The 13,533-nt window shown below is 42.3% G+C and overlaps 1 protein-coding gene across 1 annotated transcript; it reads left to right on the plus strand.

The window, feature by feature from the left end:
• Positions 1-3,862: 3,862 nt before the first annotated feature.
• LOC131247428 (delta(3,5)-Delta(2,4)-dienoyl-CoA isomerase, peroxisomal-like) lies at positions 3,863-10,408 on the plus strand. Its single transcript, XM_058247724.1, has 3 exons — positions 3,863-4,297; positions 7,233-7,462; positions 10,092-10,408. Exons 1-3 carry the CDS (start codon positions 3,882-3,884, stop codon positions 10,280-10,282), a joined length of 837 nt encoding a protein of 278 aa, XP_058103707.1. The 5' UTR covers positions 3,863-3,881; the 3' UTR covers positions 10,283-10,408.
• Positions 10,409-13,533: the final 3,125 nt, after the last annotated feature.

Consider the following 13,533-nt stretch of genomic DNA (forward strand, 5'->3'; position numbering starts at 1 on the left):
AATTTTATGGCCCCAAGAATGTTTCAACGATTCACACTGAATTCTCTCTTTTTCCTCTAGTGTGACCCACTTAAGTTTTGGATACACATAATTTTCGAATTCATGCTCTAAAATGTGCTTTCAAAGCGGATGAACGGAGTGGATTTCTCAAAAAAAATCTCCGTAGGCCCACCCAGCATCCTTGCGCAGGAATTTCATGCTAAAGCTTTTGCAGTGAATCCGCGTCCGGATTTTATCAGTTTTTGGACAGGGTCTGGTCGGACCTAGGCTTCGGTATGATATGCTGGGCCTAAGATGGGCTTGGACCAGACCTAAATGGGCCTACTGCTACCCCTAATGATCAGGACCTTTTGGATCTGCATACATGCATGGCACGTGCTGAGTATAATACAATAAGGAATATTTGGGTGCGGATATTCCAATTTCTTAGATTGCATTGAAAATTCCTAGGTCTGTGATGGACGGCCAACTTGTCTCTTATTCTCGTCTCTAGTCACCTGCTCAATGATACCATTTGTCAGCTAATCTCAAACGTAGAATCGTAGCCGTACACGTCCACGGGCAGGTGAATGTGTCCCACTGTGACATGTGTGTGAGATCTGAGCTTTCCATCACGTGAGATACAATATTTAGATCTTCTGCCATAAAAATGGCCCACCTGAAGATTCAGATGAATGAATGAACGAAATAAAACAACCGTCCACATTCAATTTAACAACTTCTTAATATTGGTCCGTAAGATCTTCCATTTGGGAGACTTCTAGAGGCATTCCTTCATACACGGTGGGACTCAACAAATCAACGGTATAGATTATCAAATAATAGCTCGAGTTGTCAGATTTGAAAATCATGCATGTTGCGGGCCACGTATGATGTAATTTCTCCTGCAAACGACTTATAGGGTCTTGATGCACCAAAACGGGGTTTATGTTTCGCAAGCCTCGGCCATCCATATGATAGGACATACAGTGGATGGAGAATGCCCAAAAAATTTCAGCCATTGGATAGCTGCCTTTTCGGATCATTTATCCTTGCCTCCGATCCAACGGTTAGAATTTTCTGATCATGGTAGTTGGTCCTTCAAATCAACCGCCAGATCCAACGTGAACGTCTTTACCATAAGCTAAACATTTAAATTGACGTGTCAGGCCACCCTTAATGTTTTAATGAAATCAGATCCGTCCATAATGTATGGCCCCTCCTATTCACCTTGGATCCCAAAAATCAGGGACGAGGATTGCATATTGACACTGCCGCTACTGGACGGTGCTCTATGAGCCCCATCGTTATGTATTTGTTTCATCTGTGCTGTCCATCCATTTTGTCAGTTCAAACTTAGGGCAAGATCCCATAAATAAAGCAGATCCAAATCGAGATGGACCACATCGCAGGAAATAGTGGTGATTGAACACCAACCATTAGAAAATTTCTTGGGGACCATAAAAGTTTTGGATCAAGCTAATTTGTGCTGTTTAGTTTGGCAGGTTGTGCGACTGGAACATTTCAATGGGCCATAGAAAGTTTTAGATGGTGTGGTCCATCATCAGTGTTTTACTATGCTATTATCCACTTAAGATTTCGATCTACCTCATTTTAGAATTCATGCCCAAAATGATTCAAAATGAATGGGAACCTGGATAAAACGCATGCATCATGGTGGGCCCTAGGGCTATACACGAACTAAGTTAGCTCAATTAGCTCGCTCGGCTCGAAATAGCTCGATTCAACTCAAATTGAAACTGAGTTCGAGCCATATCGGACCTGTAAAACTATTGTTGTTGTTTTACATATAATAAGATTTTGAAGGTACAATCCATGTGTTTATGACTTGGCTCGAACTCGCTCGAGCCGCTGACCGAACAGAGTTGAGCTATCCAGTCACTAAGTTCAAGCTAGGGTCAACAACTGGCCGAGCCGAGTCGAGCCGTGACCAGCTCGACTCAATTCGACTCATGTACACCTCCAGTGGAGCCTATATAGCATCCTCTAGTGCCCAGTCTTCACCATGATACATGTGTTTTATTTATTTTGTCCAATCATTTTAAATTACACAACAAAAAATGAAATAGATCTAATGTTTCATGGACCACACCATGAGAAGCAATGGTAATTGAAGGCCCACCATTAATAATCTTACGAGGTGTAGAGAAATATTGAATGAAGTTGATTTTTTTTTTCTGTATTTCTTTGTTTTAGTTGTGCGACCATTTAGAAGGCCCTTCCATCAAAGGTGGACAATGCTCCAACATGAAAGTGAGAGTGTTTATGTAAATGAAGACTATAAAAAGTTTAATCATCCAAATTTACTTTCAAAATTGTTTATTTTTCTCAAAAATTAACATGTAAACAATTTCATGAGCCTTAGGAAGTTTTTAATGGTAGGCATTCAATCAACATTGTTTCCTTTGGTGTTGTTCACCACAGAATTAGATCCACTTCATTTATGGCCTCATGCCCTAAAATGATCGGGAAAAATGGATGGACGGAGTGGATAAAACACATACATCATGGTGGGCCCACAGAGCACCGACCAGTACGACATCGGCACTGGAAGGTCACTGCCGAGTCCGAGTTCGAGTCTATAGATTCCGGTGGATCACACCACAAGGAACAATTGGGATAGGGATATACACCATGTGGGGCCTACCCTGTCCTATACGTCATCTAATGAGTTTGAAGATGAACACATCTTAGAACTGCGAGACCCGACTGTGATGTTTGTTAGAAATCCAACCCGTTCATCCGCTTTTTAAGTTCATCTTATGATATGAGACCAAAAATAAAGCAGATCCAAAGCTCAAGTGGGCCATACCATTTCTACGGCAGGCATTTCCCTGCCCACTTTTTCCTGTCGTTTTTGGATATTCCTATTTTTTTTTTTAGTTTATGCCCTAAGATTAGCTGGAAAAACGGATGGATGGGGTGGATTTCTCACACGTATCATGATGGCCTCACTTAGGTTCTGACCGCAGGAAGTTCCTACGGTCGGGCGGCGTCGCTTATAAACGTCCTTACGGATCGGGCCCCATGCCAGAAATGGGAATGGATTGGCTACTCCCCATGACATCAGCCCCGTGGCTGGTGGTCGGTGATCTGTGGGCCCCACTATGATGTATGTATTTCATCCATTCCGTTCATCCATTTTTAAAGATGATTTTAGGGCTTTACCCCAAAAATGAGAGGGATATAAATCTCAGGTGGATCACACCACAGGAAAACAATAGTGAATGGATATCTATCATTTAAATCCTACTAAGGCCCACTGTACTGTTTATTTGACATCCAATCTGTTGATTAGGTCATAAAGATTCAGATGAAGGGAAAAAAACAAAGATCAGCTTGATCAAATGCTTTTATGTGCCCCGAAAAGTTTTTAATGGTTGACGTTCATTCAACACTGTTTCCTATAATGTGGTCCGTTGAGATTGGGATATATCTCATTTTTTGTGTAATACCATAAAATGATCTAGAAAAATATATGGACGGCATTGATGAAACACATACATCATGGTAGGCATGCAATCCCCACTTGTTTATTTTCACTAAAGATGAACTGAAAAAACAAATACTATCCATATCGTAAACTTCAGCATCCCCGGCAGGGTTTCAATGGTAGGCATGCAATCCCCACTTGTTTCCCGTGGCGTGCTCCACTTGAGCTTTGGCTCTGACTCATATTTAAATTCCTTCGCTAACATGAGTTGAAGAATCTGATGGACGGATTGGATGTCACACGTACATTTCAATGGGCCCCACATAGGAGCACAGGCAAATTCCCAGGCTGTGAGTGGGCCCTGCCAGTCGCGGGCCCTATATAATCCCTCCACCTCATGTCTTCTCCTTCTCATTCTTTCCATTTCTCTTCATTCTCTCTCCTGAAAATGGAAAAAGCCATGGACTTCACTACCCTCGAAATAGTTCAGAAATTCCCAAACAGTCCCGTCTTCCATCTCTTCCTTAACAACCCCTCTCGCCACAACGCTCTCACCCTTCCCTTCTTTTCCGAATTCCCAAAAGCAATCTCTCTACTGGACGAATCTCCTTCCGTCCGTCTCATCGTACTCTCCGCTCGCGGCAACAACTTCTGCTCCGGAATCGACGTCTCCGTCCTAGATGTTATATCCAAGCCCCAACAGTCCAACGATGCTGGACGGATCAGAGAACAACTCTATCGCCAGATCAAGGGCCTGCAGGAATCTACAAAAGCCCTAGAGCAGTGCCGGAAGCCGATAATCGCCGAAATAAACGGTGCTTGTATCGGTGGCGCAATCGATATCGTAGCAGCATGTGATATCAGGTGACCTTCGTTTTCTTTACATATAAACCCCTGTCTTTTGGTCTTTTCCCATAAAACCCCTCTTTAGACCTTCCTAGCTAAGTCCACGTGTGTGTGCTGTACACTTCACACACGTGATTTGATATCCACCATTAAAATCCTCCTGAGGCCCACTGTACTGTTTATTTGACATCCAATCTGTTGATTAGGTCATACAGACCCAGATGAAGGGAAAAAACAAAAATCAGCTTGATCCAAGATTTTATGGCTCCCAAAATGTTTTTAATGGTCCATTTAACACTTTTTCCTGTAATGTGGTCCAATTGAGATTGGTATATACCTCATTTTTAGTCTCATATCATAAAATGATCTGTAAAAATATATGGACGGAATGGATGAAACACATACATCATGGTGGGCCCCACAGAGCACCGACCACCAGCCATTGGCTGGTGTCAGGGGGAGTAGCCAATCCATTTCCTTGTCGGATCTTGTTTCGTTCAATTTGTACTGTTGGACAGTTTTACTTAGCCGACCATTTGTTTAGCAACCTGTCGGACGGTTAAGATGATCCTCTGGTGTGATTTTTGATTCATAGGTCATAAGCCGTCAATGGTGGGCCCACTATTTGAATATTTTGGATCTTATTCATGTATGCCACGTGTACACGGTCTATGTGCCGGCACATACTGCCAGAGTATCAGTTTTTCCCAGTTGGACATTGTTTCTCACGGGCATTGCGACCAGGGGTGTGCAAGAGCCGAGTTAGCTAGGTTAGCCCGCTCGGCTCGACTTGAAAAAACTTGAATCGAGTCAGTTCGAAGCTGAGTTTAAACGGAGTCAAGCTGGTTTTTTGAACTCAAAAATATTTCGAATTGAGCTCAACTAGACTCAAATCAAACCCCAACTCGAATTGAACTCGGATCAAACTAGTCCAATGACTCAGTTACTTTGTCATTGATGTTGCTCACCAAGTGTTTAATAACATAACTCAACGAAGTGTCAACTAGTGGCAAGGAAAGTATGCATAGGAAACAAATATCAATTTTCTTTGATTTTGATGTTGCCAATAAGGTATTTGATGAAACACTTATAAACAGTTGTTACTATTTTACATATAATAAGAAACTGAAAGTGCAGTGCATGTATTTATGAAAATGCCACTGAGGCTCAATTTTGGTTTGAATTCAGCTTGAATTGGCCCAAAACAGTTGACCGAACCGAGCCGAACTGGCCAGTCATGCTCGAGGACTGAGCCAAGCTGAGTTCGCGCTGGGATCAACTAGTGGCCGAGTAAAGTGGAGCTGAGGCCAACTTGACTCGGTGTACACCCCTAATTGTGACAAATATCACCGAGATTCTCATTATCTCGCGATATTTTCACAGAAGATTCATTAGACATACTTATCACGATATTTTAAAAATCTTGTCTTTTAACTTAATCGCAATTTAATCACGAAATTATTATGATTTCAATGAGCTTAGATAATTCATTCATATAATTATCACAATTTAAAATCTTGTATCATTTATTACCATAAGTGCATGTGACATCCAACCCTTTTCATGGGTTGGCCCCACCACAGGGGATCAATTGCTACAAGAATCAGCCCAATCTACTCATCAAGTGGACCACATTGTCCAAAACATTTCCTAGCCATTGATAAATAGTAAAATACAAGTGTGGTCTAAGAGGATTGAATGTGGCTGATTTTGGTCAACCTTTGAGAAGGGGCACGCTTAATATGAGGTCGAGCTCTGTGGGCCCCACCGTGATGTATAATGGATATCACACTGTGAATTTGGTGGGTCCCTTTAGGTTATGGAATGTTCTAAATTTCAGCTGTACCTGGAACTAAGGTGGCAACGTAGTCTGAAATCATATGAAATTATTCCTAAAACATCAAAAAGCACTTGGTGAGGACCACCTAAGTTTTGAAATTGCCTGTAATTTAATGTGGCCCCTCATCCAAATGGGACCCACACATTTGATGGGTTGGATGCCTGAACCACATCTAAATAATTATAAATGTTTCAATGGTGGGCATACACTCTCCACTATTGTTTATGATGTAGCCCAACTAAGTCATGGATTAGCCTGATTTTTAGACCCATGACCCACCACGAAAAGGTCCATCTAATTGATGGTGTGGATTTCAGACACAGATAACATCTTTTACTGGCTAGTCCTAATAGTTGTGACCGTCTATTGTAGTCCATTGGATCATCCAATCAGTGTTAGTTTTTCTCTGTTTCCCATCCAAAGTAGGTTCAACCTGATGAACGGTTCTGATAACCAATGGTGGGTCCTATTTATGGTGGAGGATCTGAAGATTACCATTTTGGATATGCCAGCGGACTAACTTCCCTTTTTCCCTTTCTGACTCGCTGCATATGGTGTCCGAATTCGCGGGCCCACCATGGGACGATGGTGATGCGAAATGCCCTGATCTGATGGTTGGGACATTGGAAGGGAGTGAATTTCCCATCACACGGCCCAGTATGCCAATGGACGGTGTACGTGGTGTGATCCACTTGAAGTTTGGAATGCCATATTTTTTGGGGTCTTAGTTCATCCTGGTGGGACGCATCTTCTGAATGGATTGGATGGCGTACAAAATACGGTGGATCCCATACACAATCCGGAAGGCTTTTAAAGGTGCACATCCCTTTCCAAATTTTTTGAACGGATTGGATGTCATGCACACATTACAGTGGGACCCAAAAATTCCTTTGTGGGGAGGTTAAGCTTAACCTTCTAAGCTTTGAAGTGAATCCAACCTCCTCTAAATTGACGGTTAGGATCTCGCGCCAGCAGAGCGATTTCTGCGGTAATAGAGTAAGGGGCCATAAACGTCAGGCCTGCTGGTTGAAAGTTGTGGAGGACTACCGTTTTAGATGCACCAGCAATTCCGAAGGGCATGTATAATGACGAAAATGCCCTTGTTGTGGTCAGGTATTGCACTGAGAAGGCCTTCTTCGTGGTGAAGGAGGTGGATATGGCCATCACAGCTGACATTGGTGCACTCCAGCGGCTGCCCAGGATCGTGGGGTTTGGGAATGCGATGGAAATGATCCTGACATGCAGGAAGATCAACGGACGGGAGGCCAAGGAGCTGGGCCTCATCTCCAAGGTCTTTGCCTCCAAGGAGGAGATGGAGGAAGGGGTCAGAGTAATTGCTGAGGGTATTTTCGTCCTTTCCATAATTTCTCTCCGTTTTTCTTTTTCTTTTAAGATTTTTACCACAAAACTCCTTCACGATTCAGATTTTACCAAATAGTGCCTACAGATGAGAAATTAATTACAGTATGATCTTACCATTTTTATTTTTTTTTAAACAAAGGCAGTGAATCCAGAGTGTGGGGCCCACATGGTATACGCCTGACATTCAACCCATCCGACAGGGAAGCGGATTAGGTGTTACTATACGTTAGTGGGTATTTCTCTGACCGTTGGACCCCTTGATGTATGCGTTGTGTATCAACGCAGTTCATTTGTTTTGCCAGCCATTTTAAGGAATGGTGGGGATTGAAGTAAATCCAAACCTCAAGAGAATCACATGGTACGGATTGATTGTCCACCATTAAAAACTTCTGGGAAGCCATAAAAGCTTTGGATCAGGCTCATATTTGTCAGGTTAAATGGCACATGAACATTACAGCGGAGATTAAGAAATTTTTAATGGTGGGCATTCAATCACCCTTGTTTTCTGTTGTGTGACCCACCTGAGATTTGGATCTAACAAAATGGATGGATGACATGAACATATACAACACATACATCAAGGTGGGCCCTATGATTAAGAAAACACCCACACTAACATTTTACCCAAGTAACACCTAATCCACTAGGTAAATAAAAAGTACTACTTACACAATCATAAGGCAAGCCAATCCAAAAATATAAAATAAAATAAAATACACGACTCAAAACATTCAAATTCAAGTGTAGAACATATGATGTTTTGATCAGCCTGAATTTTTGTCGAGCAATCAGGTGCATGTGTTGGATGGCTTGAACATATCACTTGGGCCTTACAAGTCTCAATTTCACTACTTAAGAAAATGGATCAGACCATTTTTTGTAATTTCATTTTTCAAAATGCCTATCTGTAATTTGTAATTGTTGAGGCATTATTTGGTAAAATGTTAATTCCAGTAGAATTTTACAGTAAAAGTCCATGTTTTTACCGCCTCGTTCAACCCGACCCGTCAACTAGGTCTAAGGGCCGGATCCAGGTTTGAAATCCAGTCCTTTTCAATCATAAGGTGGGCTATTATCATCGTCATCTAGTCCTGCAAGCTCAGGCCGGTCCAATGACGGGTCCCATTAAATAACCGGTTTGGATCATTGAAACATCACTCAGTCCAAGGATTAATACTGTGGTCTGGCATGAGTTTTTTAAACCGTCCATTTTTCTCTTATTGGGTTTTTTTTTAAAAAAATTAAATTAAATGATAGCCTATGTAGTTTAAAGGTAACCGTTGGATCTGAGTGATATTCAATCATCCAAACCGGTTATACGATGGGACTAGTCATTAGGCCAGCCCTGGGACTCAGGCCAAGGTCTGGGACATTGTAGCCGAATTGGGGCTTGTCTAGCCTGGCCCATTGCCACTCCTAGACATGACCATACAAATTTGTGATTAGTCATGTGACCTACAGCACTACAGAAAATCTAGGTTGCATGTGTTTTCCCAGTGATCAGAACCGTTCATCATGTGTATCACCACAGACGCATATGACCCAAGTGTGATTGCACCAATCAAATGATCCAGGTGGGGCCCTCCATAGTCTGCAAACCGATGGTTGAAATAATGGGACAGGCATTATATAATTTAGGGGTGCACATGGGTCGGTTCAGTCTGATTATGGGGTGAAACTAGAACCAAACTATTCCTAACGGTTCTAGGAAAATCAAAACTGAAACTGAACCGTTTGCACTCTAGAACCGAGCAGAAACCGGATCGTAAAAACTGGTTCGATTCTCCGGTCCTGGAGAGAGAGAGAGACCATGGCTGGGTGAGGTGGAGCTGCAGCCAGCGTGGGTTGGTGGGGGTCATGTGGCCGGTGGCTGTCTTGTGTGTGAGAGAGGGAGATAAGAATAGAATGGGGGTTGGGGCGGCGAGAAGAGATTAGGATTTTTTTTATTTTTTATGTTTAATTTTTTAAAATATTTATTGCTTGGGATGGTCCGGTTTCAGATTCGGTTCCAAGTTCAGTTCTACAGTTCAGTTCTACATAATCCCAAACCGAGAGCCGAACCGAACTAATCGGTTCTTTGATTTTTGGAACCAGAACTGGAACCGGCGCACTTCATAACTGGACCAAACCACATGGTTTAGTCGGTTCCGGTCCGGTTTACCAGTTCTACTGGTTCCACATGCACCCCTAGTATGCATGGTGGAGAGCTGTTGGAAATGGGCTGGGCCTGGTAGGCCCAAGCACTATTCATTGGGTCAGGGCCCAGACCAATTATTAGTGGGTCCCAGCCTGGTTTTCTCACGTTTCTTGTCTGATAAGAGGACATATTAGACCCTTAAGTGGGACCCATGGTTCAATAGTTCTGGATTGGCCTGATGGGGGCCACCTTGAATGGACCATGGCCCAAAACTCTCCTAGATCAGAAGATCCTAACCTTCCATCATAGTCCCTTTTGTCACTTCAATGTGGACCATTTCTGTTTTCTGTTCCCAACCATCCTTTTGTAGGGAACAAGTTAAAAAGGTTAGGATTCTCATTTTTGAGGAGAACAGTCTATCCATGCAATGGGCCCCACTTGGGCTAAGAGGATCATGCTTGGTTTGATGGCAGCGATCGCAGCGAAGTCGCCTCTCACAGTCGCCGGGACCAAACAAGTGATGCTCAAAAGCAGGGATCTGACCATCAATCAGGGCTTGGACTACGTGGCCGTGTGGAACGCAGCGATGCTTCTTTCGGATGATCTGGACGAGTCCATCGCGGCCCATATCCAAAAGAGAAAGCCCATCTACGCAAAGCTCTAATAGTAATTATAATCTTCTTAATAAACAATTGTATGTTATTGATCTATAAGAACAATGCTAAAAAGCAGTCTCGAATTATAAAATGATGAAGACATGACTCGGTCTGATATCAGTGTGGTGATTCGTTTCATTTCGAACAATGCTGATAGAATCCATATCATTTGAGATGCATCCATGATTAGTGTGTGATGGGAGATGTATGGTATAAACATGCTTCTGATTTGGGCTCACAGGAATTTCCTGTAACTCCTGATGTGACTTATGAAAATATATAATGGATAGCATATGAATTTCCGTATGAAATGATGATTTACTCTTTTCATCATGATCCACATTGATGCATTTATGTGGGGCACATGTTTATTTTTACACTTTAGACTTACATGGGAATTATATTACAGAAATGCTCTAGTGGGCTAAGTGTACCAAAACTTTTCCATGCACATAATTGCATTTGGGAATTGTGGCATTTATATGATCAGATATCTCAACCGTCCAGTGGGTCCACTCCACTCTTCTTCTACTATCGTGCGAAAAACACAGCAATAGATTGATCCTATGCATCCATTGCTGGACTTATCTTCCATGTATAATCTCGTTTATCCATTTTTGCTGCCATAGATATAGACCATTTGAATCACCTAGCCGGTAAGATTTTATTTTTATTTTTGGTTTTTTCTTTTGAGACAGCCCATGAAGAGTGGACAGGACTTAATGGACAGTCCAGATGGTGATGTGGATGTCAATGTGCATGGCAAGCTTACCATACACTTGGACGCAGGTGTGGCCCACCATGATGTATGTATCTCATCCATGCTATCTATCCATTTTCCAACTCATTTACATATCCTCAGCTCAATTGGACCATCACACAGGAAATAATAGAAATCGCAGGCCTACCATTGAAAACTTCTCGAGGGCATAAAGGTTTTACATGAGGTTGATATGTATGTTTTCCATGCACTCATGGATGTGTGACTAGAGGTGTACATGAACTGAGCTAGCTCGGTTAGCTCGCTCGACTCGACTTGAAAAATCTCGATTCGACTCGGTTCGAAGCTGAGTTCGAGCCGAGTTGAGCTGATTTTTTTAGCTCGAAAATGAGTTCGAGCCGAGTTCGAGTTGGCCCCAGCTCGACTCGACTTGGATCGAACCCAGCTCGAATCAAACTCGGATCGAACTAGTTCAGCGACTCGGTAACTTTGATATTGATGTTGCTCACCAAGTGTTTGATGAAATTGATGGAGTTTTTTGACCCGTCGTCGATCGGTCGTGGGCTGGTGTTCGACCAGTCGTGGGTTTGTGCCCTGACACAACTCAAAGTCCAGCGAGTGTGGACTAATTTTCTTCGGGGTGTTCGACCGATCGTAGGTGGTTCACGACCGGTCGTAGGTGGCGCTCGACCGGTCGTGGGTGGGGCACGATCAGTCGTGGTTACGCAGATTCGTTTCGCGATTTTGCGCGGATTTCGTGTCGCAAGTCCTTTCGCAACTGGAATACGAAAAGGAGTTTCCTAAAACTTTAAATAGGAGTTCCTAGGGCTTTCTAGGCATGACAAGAGGGTTTCCTAAAGCTTTACAAGAGATTTGCTAAAGGGTTTAGGAGCTATCAAAGGTGTGAGAGAAAGGAAGCTTATAAAAGGGAGATTATGCTCGTGGAGGTTATCTACTGTGTAATCTATATCTCAGTGCTTCTATGTCCTCGTAATCGGTGAGATCTCTCCATTTTTTCTTTGTTTCTCTTATTGTTTATCCACTCCTGCGTGAGTGAAGAAGGTTGTAACGTTCTACTTCATAGTGGATTGTTGATCTAAATGAGGTCCCGTGGTTTTTACCTCTTGGAGGGTTTTTCACGTAAAAATCTCTTATGTGGTGTGTGATTTATGCTTTGATTTATTTCATTGCTTTGTTATTCCATAATTCTGATTTGTTTCGGGAGGCTAGATCCTAAGGTTTTGTGCAAGGTCCCCAACAGAAATGACTCAAAGAAGTGTGGTTGGTGGCAAGGAAGGTATGTATATGAAACCAACACCCTTTTTTTTCTTGATTTTTATGTTGTTTTGAAGGTGTTTGATAAAATAACTGTAAAACCATTGTTGCTGTCTCAAATACAGTGAGATTTTGAAGGTGCAGTTTAGGTGTTTGTGAAAATGCTGCAATGGCAAACTCGACTCGATCTTGGCTCGAACTCAACTCGAACTGGCCCGAGCTGCTAACTGAACCAAGCCGAGGTGGCTAGTCAGGCTCGAGGATCGAGCCGAGCCGAGTTCGAGCTATGGTCAGCTAGTGGCCGAGCCGAGTCGAGTTGAGGCCAGCTCAACTCAATTCGACTCGATGTACACCCCTACATGTGACCTTATTAACAGGTTGGATAACAAATAAACATCAATGTGGGCCCTATGCAGGTTTCAAAGGTGGACGTAATTATCCCCACCGTTTCCTGTGGTGTGGTCCACTTAAGCTTTGGATATGCTTCAATTTTAGGCTCCTGCATTAAAATGAGTTGTTAAAACGAATGGAAATGCTCAGCTCTGAGAGAAGGAAATGAAGACCATTGATTGGTGGTCAGCAGGTGTGGGTGTCCAATCAGTGTAGGAAGTTCTTTGGCTGGCTTTGGGATGAGACTATGCAAAAGGCTACTTTAAAGACCAGCTATTATGTGGTGGGCCCCAACTAAAAGGTGTTGCTACCCACATGTCCACCTTACACATGGCATGCTGAAGATTCTCTAAAACAATCTAATTACCAGCTACGTCACTAAAATCATATTAATAGAATGATCCAAACTGTCTAAAGGTTGACCATCTAAATGAATGGTTAAAAAATGTTGGCAAGTTGGTTGTCCGTAATCCTTATGTTTGTGGCACACTCGAGACTCAAAATTTCTTCATTTTTAGCAAAACTATATATTTCAATTGGCTTATTACAATCATTTTGTTAAATATTGTACATTGATTCAGGATATTAAAGTTGATTTGGGATATCACATGTTTCTATAAATATATTGAGAATTTCTATTCCCATCCAATTCTTCTCATTTAATCCTATCCAAATAAAATATTTGGATTTCAAATGCATTTCATTTATTCCCATCCAAACACAACTGATTAATCCATTTATTCTCAATTTACTTACCTCCAATTCCATTTCTCATTTACCTTCAATTACAAGCTCCCAAATGAGCTCTTAGTCTTCTTTGGTGTATAAGTTATGTATATTGCAGTATATATGGTTCCAATGAGACGTCCAGTG

The sequence above is a fragment of the Magnolia sinica genome, chromosome 5 (genome assembly GCF_029962835.1).
Source record: "Magnolia sinica isolate HGM2019 chromosome 5, MsV1, whole genome shotgun sequence".
NCBI classification, from domain to species: Eukaryota; Viridiplantae; Streptophyta; class Magnoliopsida; order Magnoliales; family Magnoliaceae; genus Magnolia; species Magnolia sinica.